General features: G+C 38.8%; 1 protein-coding gene across 1 annotated transcript; it reads left to right on the top strand.

Annotated features, from left to right (window-relative positions):
* Positions 1–735: 735 nt before the first annotated feature.
* On the top strand, positions 736–10811 carry LOC137224532 (olfactory receptor 5K1-like; the record flags this gene model as incomplete). Its single annotated transcript, XM_067737275.1, is given in 3 exon segments — positions 736–1495; positions 1498–1658; positions 10776–10811. Coding segments are annotated over 3 exon segments (957 nt in total), but the record flags the coding sequence as incomplete, so codon positions are not given.
* Between the last annotated feature and the right edge of the window lie 253 nt (positions 10812–11064).

Here is an 11064-nt window from a genome sequence, read left to right as displayed (position 1 = left end):
TTCCCAAACTGAAACTCTGTACCCATTAAACAATATTCCCCATTCCTTCCCTCCCCAGACAACCTTTAATTCGTGTAAGTGGAATCACACAATATTTGTCCTTTTATGCCTAGCTTATTTCACTTAGCATAAAGTCATCAAATTTCATCCATGCTTTAACATGTGTCAGAATTTCATCCCTTTCTAAGGCTGAATAATATTCCACTTTTTGTCTATACCACATTTTGTTCATTCATTCATCCAGCAGTGGAGAGTTGGGTTGTTTCTACCTATGACTATCCTGAATAATGTTTCTATGAACATGGGTGTACAAAAATAGTCTTTCAAACAACACTGTTAATCTGTACAGATACTGTCACTGAAATTGTTTGGGAACATTGATACCAATTGCTGACACCTAAATTATGAATCAGCTTTAGCTAATCCATATAGAGAAGTTTTTTGCACTGAATATTCCTCTCAAGACCTCAAAAGCCATCTTTGTGCATCTAATCTGATGTTTTCTCTTGAAAATATGCTGGGAAAATGTTAAATAACTAGCTTAAAAGTTAAGAGCTCCTGGAGATTGATACGCCCAGAGAAATGGGCATACACCAAAATCCACGTGACTTGTGAAGGCATTATGGAAGATGTTCCTCGTCCTTCTGGGCCAGAGAGAGCTCAAGAGTTGAATTGGGCATATTATAAATTAGTACCTCATTTCTCCACAACTTTTTCTCAACAGCAGAGTCAGGAATGGCTAAAGAAAATCATACTGTAAAACATGAGTTTATCCTCACAGGATTTACAGACTACCCAGAGCTGAAGACCCTTCTGTTTGTGGTGTTCTTTGCCATTTATCTGATCACCATGGTGGGGATTCTTGGCCTGGTGATACTGATTTCAAAAGAGCATCATCTTTGCACACCAATTTACATCTTTCTGGGCAACCCCACTCTCGTGGATTCTTGCTGTGCCTGTGCCATTACTCCTAAGATGTTAAGGAACTTCTTTTCTGAAAACAGAACGGTTTCCCTCTATGAATGCATGGCACAGTTTTATTTTCTTTGCACTGTTGAAACTGCAGACTGCTTTCTTCTGGTGGTAATGGCCTATGATCACTATGTGGCCATATGCAGCCCTCTGCAGTACCATACCAGGATGTCAAAGGAACTCTGCATTCAGATGACCACAGGGGCCTACATAGCTGGAAACCTGCATTCTATGATTCATATAGGGCTTCTATTTAGGTTAGTTTTCTGTGGATCAAATCACATCAAACACTTTTATTGTGATATTCTTCCTTTATATAGGCTCTCCTGTGTTGACCCTTATGTCAATGAACTGGTACTGTTTATCTTTTCAGGCTCAATTCAAGTCTTCACAATAGGTAGTGTCTTAATATCTTATCCCTACATTCTCTTTACTATTTTCAAAATGAAATCCAAAGAGGGAAGGGTCAAAGCCTTTTCTAGCTGTGCATCCCACTTTTTGTCAGTTTCATTATTTTATGGATCTCTTTTTTCATGCACATTAGACCAAATTTGCTTGAAGAATGGGATAAAGATATACCAGCTGCTATTGTGTTTACAGAAGTAGTTCCTTTACTAAACCCTTTTATTTGTAGCCTAAGAAATAAGGAAGTAATAACTGTTTTGAGGAAAATTCTGAAGAAAAAAATTTGAAACAAATGGGGTCTACTGTACCTCAATGATTTAAATGCAGGAAAAAAACCTTCCAAGTGAAATTACACAGAGAAAATGCACAAATTGTATGTAAAATATTAAAACATATCATAATGCATTCAATTTAAGTAGCAGTATATAAGGGAGAAAATATACAAGAAGGAGAAAATTATACTAAATCTTAATTCAAATTAACAAAAATCAAAAACAAATTTTGAAATCATTCAAGAAAAACACAGTATGCTGCCAAGGTCATGGATTATGTCAGCATGGGGGGATATCAGCACCCAAAAGAAAAACAATTGTATCTCAATAAAACTGAAAAAAGTTTTTAAATTGTCAGACTGAGGAAAAGAAAAGGAAGAAAACCAACAAAATTAGCAATTTCAAATATAAAGGAAAATCCTATTAAGCATTAATAGCCAGCCCACATTAATAGTTTGGAGCATGAGCACTCCAGTTATGCTAAAAGGGTTTAAGGTATATGAACTTTCAACCAATGAAATCACTTACAACCATGAGTGACAAAGCTGAGGCAAGTGAATTTTGAGGAATTACTTTTAATAGCATTTTGAGGGACATTGTAGTTAGAATAGAGGCAGTTAGGAAACAAAGGTGTGAAATAAAAGTGAATATTACATTTCCAAGTTTAATTTCCTATGGAGTTGCATAATTAAAGATGGAATGTCGGGCTTCCCTGGTGCCGCAGTGGTTGAGAGGCCGCCTGCCGATGCAGGGGACACGGGTTCGTGCCCCGGTCCCGGAAGATCCCACAAGCCGCGGAGTGGCTGGGCCCATGAGCCACGGCTGCTGAGCCTGCGCGTCCGGAGCCTGTGCTCCGCAACGGGAGAGGCCACAACAGTGAGAGGCCCACGTACCACAAAAAAAATAATAAAATAAAAAAGCCAAACTCATAAAAGTAGGGTAAAATCGTGGTTACTAGGGGCAGGGGTGTGGGAGAATTGGAGAGATGTTTGAGTGTATAAACTTGAAACTAATAGTTTCATGGTAACCTTGGACATGCCTGAGTCTTGTATGCCTTTCAGAAATTTAAAATTGGTATCATAAATTATTTCTATTAATTTGAAGTTTTCATTAATTTTTTACTAAAATAAATTTTTGACTAAATATAGATATGATTTTTTTCAAAGACGGTAAACTTGTTAATGGGATCGGGTTCATTCGTTACTTGAAAAAATGTTTATTAAGATGTCCGTAGCATCAACACTGGATATATGAAGTAGGAGAGGAAGTATGCTGTTATACAAAACAACATAAATATACAATATAACATAGCATAGTGACTATATTTATTCAAAATATTTCATGGGTATTCCCTGGTGGCGCAGTGGTTGAGAGTCCGCCTGCTGATGCAGGGGACACGGGTTCGTGCCCCGGTCCGGGAAGATCCCACATGCCGCGGAGCGGCTGGGCCCGTGAGCCATGGCCGCTGAGCCTGCTCATCCAGAGCCTGTGCTCCACAACGGGAGAGGCCACAACAGTGAGAGGCCCGTGTACTGCCAAAAATAAATAAATAAATAATAATAATAAAATATTTCATGTATAAATACTTAATAGATACAGTCATAACTTAGTTCCATCTTCTATAGCTCACAAGTCACAAGTAGAAAAGGTTACATTTTGCTACAAATATTTACACTGTACTTGTTTCAGCAAAAATTTACTAATATTCCATGGATCTTATAGTTAATGGATAAACAATTTTCAAAACTTCAGAAAACTGAATTTTAAAGATAATTTTTTAAAATATAGCATAATCAACTATACTCCAATATAAAATAAAATTTTTAAAAATTAAAGAAATTTTAAAAAATATATGTAACAATTTTCTTTATGACTCTATAATGACACAGACAATATGTTTTAAAATATTTCTTAAGGAAATATTTAGTGGTTAACTATACAAACTCTTAAAAATCAAACATATTTTGGACATTAAAAGGATAATAAGGGAATGTTATGAACAACTCTATGCCCATAAATTTGATAATCTGGATGAAATGGACCAATTCCTTGAAAAACACAATCTGCCAAAACTCATACAAAAAGAAATAGACAAGCTAAAAAGCTTATACCTATTAAAGAAATTGAATCAATGATTAATAACCTTCCAAAACGAAAAGTACCAGGCCCAGATAAGTTCAAATGATAAATTCTACAAAACATTTAAGGAAGAAATTATACCAATTCCCTACAATTTTTTTCTGAAGATAGGGGCAAAGGGAATACTTTCTAACTCATTCTATAAAGCCAGCATTACTCTAAAACCAAACCAGACAAAGACAATACAAGAAAACTACAGATAAATATCTCTCATAAACACAGATGCAAAAATTCTCAACAAAATATTAGCAAAGTGAATCTAACAATGTATAAAAAGCCTATGCACCATGACCAAGTGGAATTTATCCCAGGTATGCAAGGCTGGCTCAATATTCAAAAAAGAATTAATGTAATCTTTTACATCAACTGGCTAAAGAAGAAAAATTACATGATCACCTTAACAGATGCATAAAGAGCATGTGACAAAATTCAACATCCAACAAAATTCAACATTCACTCATGATAGAAGCTCTCAGTAAGCTAGAAATGGGGAAAAACTTCCTCAACTGAATAAATAATATCTACATAAAACCTACAGTTAATATCAAACTTAATGGTGAGAAACTTGAAGCTTTCCCACTAAGATCAGAAACAAAGCAAGCAAAAGCACCACAGCTTTTCAACATTGTGCTGGAAGTGCTAGCTAATGCAATGAAACAGGAAAAGGAAATAAAAGGGATACTTGTTGAGAAGAAAGAAATAAAACTGTCTTTGTTCACAGATGACATGACTGGCTATGTAGAAAATCTGAAAGAATCAACAAAAAACTCTTGGAACTAATAAGCAATTATAGCCAAGTTGCAGGATACAAGGTTAGTACAAAGGTTACACAAAAGTATATTTTAAGGTATTGCTTTTCTGTATAACAGTAATGAACAAGTGGAATTTGAAATTAAAAACACAGTACCATTTACATTAGCACCCATAAAAATGAAATACTGAGTTATAAATATAAAAAAATATGTATAAGATCTATATGAAGAAAACTATCAAACTTTGATAAATCAAAGGAAACTAAAATCAATGGAGAGATATTCCATGTTCATGGGTACAAAGGTTCAATATTGTAAAGGTGTCCCAAATTGATCTATAGATTCAATGCAATCCCAATCAAAATCCAGGCAAGTTATTTTGTGGCTATTGACAAACTGATTCTCAAGTTTCTATAAAGAGGCAAAAGACCCAGAATAGTCAACACAATATTTAAGGAGAACAAAGTTGGAGAACTGACACCACCTAAATTCAAGACTTACTATAAAGCTACAGTAATCAAGACAGTATGGTATTGGCATAAGAATAGACAAATAGATCAATGGATAGAAGAGAAAGACCAGAAATAGACCCACATAAACATGATCGTAAGATATTTGACAATGGAGCAAAAACAATGCAATGGAGCCAAGACTGTCATTTCAACAAATGCCGCTAGACCAACTGAACATGCAAAACAAAACAAATGAACAAAAAAGTCTAATATACCTTATACCCTTCACAAAAATTAACTCAAAGTGTATCATATGACAGTCTCTAGGTCCATCTACATCTCTACAAATGACCCAATTTCGTCCCTTTTTAGGGCTGAGTAATATTCCATTGTATATATGTACCACATCTTCTTTATCCTTTCCTCTGTTGATGGACATTTAGGTTGCTTCCATGTCCTGACTATTGTAAATAGTGCTGCTATGAACATTGGGGTGCATATGTCTTTTTGAATTATAGTTTTCTCTGGGTATACGCCCAGTAGTGGGATTGCTGGGTCAGATGGTAGTTCTTTTTTCAGTTTTTTAAGGAAACTCCATACTGTTTTCCATAGTGGCTCTATCAATTTACACTACCACCAACAGTACATGAGGGTTCCCTTTTCTTCACACCCTCTCCAGCATTGTTTGTAGATTTTTTGGTGATACAGAGTGAAGTAAGTCAGAAAGAGAAAAAAATATATCGTATATTAACGCATATATGTGGACTCTAGAAAAATGGTATAGATGATCCCTTTTGCAAAGCAGAAATAGAGACACAGACATAGAGAACAAATGTATGGACACCAAGGGGGAAGGGGGGTGGGAGGAATTGAGAGATTGGGATTGACACATATACACTATTGATACTATGTCTAAAATAGATAACTAATGAGAACATACTGTATAGCACAGGGAGCTCTACTTAATGCACTGTGGTGACCTGAGTGAGAAGGAAGTCCGAAAGGAGGGGATAAATGTATATGTGTGGCTGATTCATTTTGCTGTACAACAGAAACTAACACAACATTGTAAAGCAACTATACTCCAATAAAAATTATTTTTAAAAGATGTATTGCAGACGTAAAGGAAAAATGCAGTATTATAAAATTCCTAGAAGATACCAGGAGAAAATCTAGATGACTTTGGGATTGACAATGAGTTTTAAGATATAAGACCAAAGCCATGATACATAAATGAAAGAATTGATAAGCTGGACTTCAATAAAATTAAAATTTTCTGCTTGCAAAAGACACTGCCAAGAGAATGAAAAGACAAGCCACAAATCAGGAGAAAATATTTGCATAAGACACATCTGATAAAGGGCTGTTATCCAAAATATAGAAAGAACTCTGAAAACACAACAATAAGAAAACAAACAACCAGATTAAAAAAGAGGCCAAAGATAATAACAGACACCTCTACAAAGAATATATACAGATGATGAATAAGCCTATGAAGAGGTGCTCATAGCCATCAGCAAAATGTAAATTAAAACAACGAGACACCGTTACACACCTAGTAGAATGGCCAAAATCTGGAATAATGACACCACCAAATGCTGGCAAAAGTGTGGTGCAACAGGAACTCTCATTCATTCCAGGTAGAAATGCAAAATTGTACAGCCACTTTAGAAGACAGTTACGGAGTTTCTTACAAAACTAAACATATACTTATATCTTCAGCAATCTCACTCCTTGGTATTTACCCAAAGGAGTTGAAAACTTATGTCCACACAAAAACCTGTGTATGTTTATAGCAGCTTTATTCATAATTGCCATAACTTGGAAGCAACCAAGTTACCCTTCAGTAGGTGAATGGATAAATTGTTGTATGTCTAGACAATGAAATATTACTCAGAAATGAGCTATCAAAGCCATGAAAAGACGTGGAGGAAACTTTCATGCATTTTATTAAGTGAAGGAAGCCAATCTGAAAAAGCTATGTACTGTGTGATTCTAAACGTATAGCATTCTGGAAAAGGCATAAAACTATGGAGATAGTAAAAAGATCAGTGATTGTCAGGGGTTGGGGGAAAAGATGGATGAATAGCAGGAACATAGAGGATTACTAGGACAGTGAAAATATTCTGTATGATACTATAATGGTGGATACTTGTCACTATCAAGGTATCCAAAGCCGTAGAATGTACAACACCAAGAGTGAACTCTAATGTAAACTATAGACTTTGGGTGATAATGATGTGTCAACCAATGTAATAAATGTACCACTCTGGTGGGGATGTTGATAATGGAGAAGGCTATGCATGTGTGGGAACAAGGGGTATATAGAAAATCTCTGTACTTTCTGCTCGATTTTGCTGTGAACCTAAAGCTGTTCTCATAAATAATGTCTATTAAACATAAGCAAAAATCAAACACACAGTCTGTAGCTCACACAGCAATCTTATCTCAGCTCTGCCTAACCAAGTGCTCTGTGGTTTACCAGTTACTAGCAAAGACCAGTCTCATTTTATCCCTTCAAAGTCTTCATCTGATTTCTGGTTTCTGCTGCTCTTTTGCCATCTATACTCATTATGATGCTGAGCTGAAAAAGTTCAGATTATTTTATGGTATAAATTCTCCCATGTGGTCTCTTCTCATCTTCTCTGTAAAATAACAAATACATGACAATTCCAATTTTCACCTAAAACTGACTGTAAAAAACAGTCTCTTGCTTGTTTTTCTATCTGTTTCCCTGTTTCCTGTTTGTCTCTGGACAAAATCAGAAGGCTTTTTCTTTCATTTTCATTTTTTCCAAAAGTTGTCCTTGCATTTGGCCAACCTATTTTTGAGGTTTATAATATGTGAAGCCCTAAGGTAGATCCTGGGTGGAAATAAAAATTAAATATGACCTAATATTGACTTGAAAGGATAGAATTTGTTCTCAAGAAGCAAAGCTATTTCAGGTTAACCCTTGTGAAATGTTTTTGTAGGACAAAAATTGATAGAATATTGACAATGTCATGGTTCATTCCAATATATATTCACAAATAATTCCAATAGTAGCATGACCATCAAGCAACTTTTCTTATACCCAGAATCTCATTAAAATATCTGTGAGTCATCCCATAATCAGAGTGGCCCTCAGTCTTTGCCCACTATCTCAGCAGGTACTTCATGCAAACTTTAATTTCTGCCTCTGACACTTTTCTTTAGAGGGGCCCAAATTCACTACAGGGGCCAGACCAGGAATGAAATATATATATATTCTCCCTCTTATGCCAAACTTATCTCTCTCAAAACTAATTGTCACAGGTTAGATTTCCAGAGAAATAGTCTGTTCAATGGAGTTTTCTGTGCTGGATGTTTATTAGAGTGCCCTGGGGGATAACTCTTGTGGAAGAAAGAGTTTTAAAGGATTTGTCAGGGAGAGAGACCCAATATAATACAGACCCCTGATAGCATGTGGCGACTCCACAAATACCCTAGAGCTAAAAGAGTTCAGAGTTCGAAAGAGAAAATAAGCATAGGAAAAAACAAAACAGAGGCTTCCGGGAAGATGGCGGAAGAGTAAGACGCGGAGATCACCTTCCTCCCCACAGATACACCAGAAATACATCGACACGTGGAACAACTCCTACAGAACACCTACTGAACGCTGGCAGAAGACCTCAGACCTCCCAAAAGGCAAGAACCCCCCCACGTACCTGGGTAGGGCAAAAGAAAAAAGAATAAACAGAGACAAAAGAATAGGGACGGGACCTGCACCAGCGGGAGGGAGCAGTGAAGGAGAAAAGATTTCCACACACTAGAAGCACCTTCGCTGGCGGAGACTGCGGGTGGCGGAGGGGGAAAGCTTCGGAGCCGCAGAGGAAAGCGCAGCAACAGGGGTGCGGAGGGCAAAGCGGAGAGATTCCCGCACAAAGGATCAGGGCCGACCAGCACTCACCAGGCCGAGAGGCTTGTCTGCTCACCCGCCGGGGCGGGCGGGGCTGGGAGTTGAGGCTCAGGCTTCTGTCGGAGCGTCGGGAGAGGACTCGGGTTGGCGGCGTGAACACGGCCTGCAGGGGGTTAGTGCACCACGGCGAGCAGGGAGGGAGTCCAGGGAAAAGTCTGGACCTGACGAAGAGGCAAGAGACTTTTTCTTCCCTCTTTGTTTCCTGGTGCGCAAGGAGAGGGGATTAAGAGCGCTGCTTAAAGGAGCTCCAGAGACGGGCGCGAGCCGCGGCTAAAAGCGCAGACCCCAGAGACGGGCATGAGACGCTAAGGCTGCTGCTGCCGCCACCAAGAAGCCTGTGTGCGAGCACAGGTCACTATCCACACCCCCCTTCCAGGGAGCCTGTGCAGCCCGCCGCAGCCAGGTTCCCGGGATCGAGGGACAACTCCCCCGGGAGAACGCACGGCACGCCTCAGGCTCGTGCAACGTCACGCCGGCCTCTGCTGCCGCAGACTCGCCCCACACGCCGTGCCCCTCCCTCCCGCCGGCCTGAGTGACGCAGAGCCGCCGAATCAGCGACTCCTTTAACCCCGTCCTGTCAGAGCAAAGAATAGACGCCCTCGGGCGACCTACACGCAGAGGCGGGGCCAAATCCAAAGGTGAGCCCCTGGGAGCTGTGAGAACAAAGAAGAGAAAGGGAAATCTCTCCCAGCAGCCTCAGAAGCAGCGGATTAAAGTTCCACAATCAACTTGATGTACCCTGCATCTGTGGAATACATGAATAGACAACGAATCATCCCAAATTAAGGAGACGGACTTTGAAAGCAAGATTTATGATTTTTTCCCCTTTTCCTCTTTTTGTGAGTGTGTATGTGGATGCTTCTGTGTGAGATTTTGTCTGTATAGCTTTGCTTACACCATTTGTCCTAGGGTTCTATCCATCCTTTTTTTTTCTCTTAATAATTATTTTTTTATTTTAATAACTTTATTATATTTTATCTTACTTTATTTTATTTTACTTTATCCTCTTTCTTTCTTTTTTCCTTCCCTCCTTCCTTTCTTCCTCCCTCCCTCCCTCCCCCCTTCTTTCTTTCTTTCTTTCTTTCTTTCTTTCTTTCTTTCTTTCTTTCTTTCTTTCTTTCTCTCTGTCTACTTCTACTAATTCTTTCTTTCTACATTTTTTCCCTTTTATTCTGAGCCGTGTGGATGAAAGGCTCTTGGTGCTGGAGCCAAGAGTCAGTGCTGTGCCTCTGAGGTGGGAGAGCCAACTTCAGGACACTGGTCTACAAGAGACCTCCCAGCTCCACATAATATCAAATGGCGAAAATCTCCCAGAGATCTCCATCTCAACACCAGCACCCAGCTTCACTCAACGACCAGCAAGCTACAATACTGGACATCCTATGCCAAACAACTAGCAAGACAGTAACACAACCCCACCCATTAGCAGAGAGGCTGCCTAAAATCATAATAAGTCCACAGACACCCCAAAACACACCACCAGACATGGACCTGCCCACCAGAAAGACAAGATCCAGCCTCATCCACCAGAACACAGGCACTAGTCCCCTCCACCAGGAAGCCTACCCAACCCACTGAACCAACCTTAGCCATGGGGGACAGACACCAGAAACAACGGGAACTACAAACCTGCAGCCTGCAAAAAGGAGACCCCAAACACAGTAAGATAAGCAAAATGAGAAGACAGAAAAACACACAGCAGATGAAGGAGCAAGATAAAAGCCCACCAGACCTAACAAATGAAGAGGAAATAGGCAGTCTACCTGAAAAAGAATTCAGAATAATGATACTAAAGATGATCCAAAATCTTGGAAATAGAATAGACAAAATGCAAGAAACATTTAACAAGAACCTAAAAGAACTAAAGAGGAAACAAGCAACGATGAACAACACAATAAATGAAATTAAAAATACTCTAGAAGGGATCAATAGCAGAATAACTGAGGCAGAAGAACACATAAGTGACCTGGAAGATAAAATAGTGGAAATAACTACTGCAGAGCAGAATAAAGAAAAAAGAATGAAAAGAACTGAGGACAGTCTCAGAGACCTCTGGGACAACATTAAATGCACCAACATTCGAATTACAGGGGTTCCAGAAGAAGAAGAGAAAAAGAAAGGGACTGAGAAAATAT

Source organism: Pseudorca crassidens, chromosome 5 (genome assembly GCF_039906515.1).
Source record: "Pseudorca crassidens isolate mPseCra1 chromosome 5, mPseCra1.hap1, whole genome shotgun sequence".
NCBI classification, from domain to species: domain Eukaryota; kingdom Metazoa; phylum Chordata; class Mammalia; order Artiodactyla; family Delphinidae; genus Pseudorca; species Pseudorca crassidens.
The sequence above is the reverse complement of the archived record's forward strand: the minus strand, read 5'-3'. Positions and strand labels throughout refer to the sequence as shown.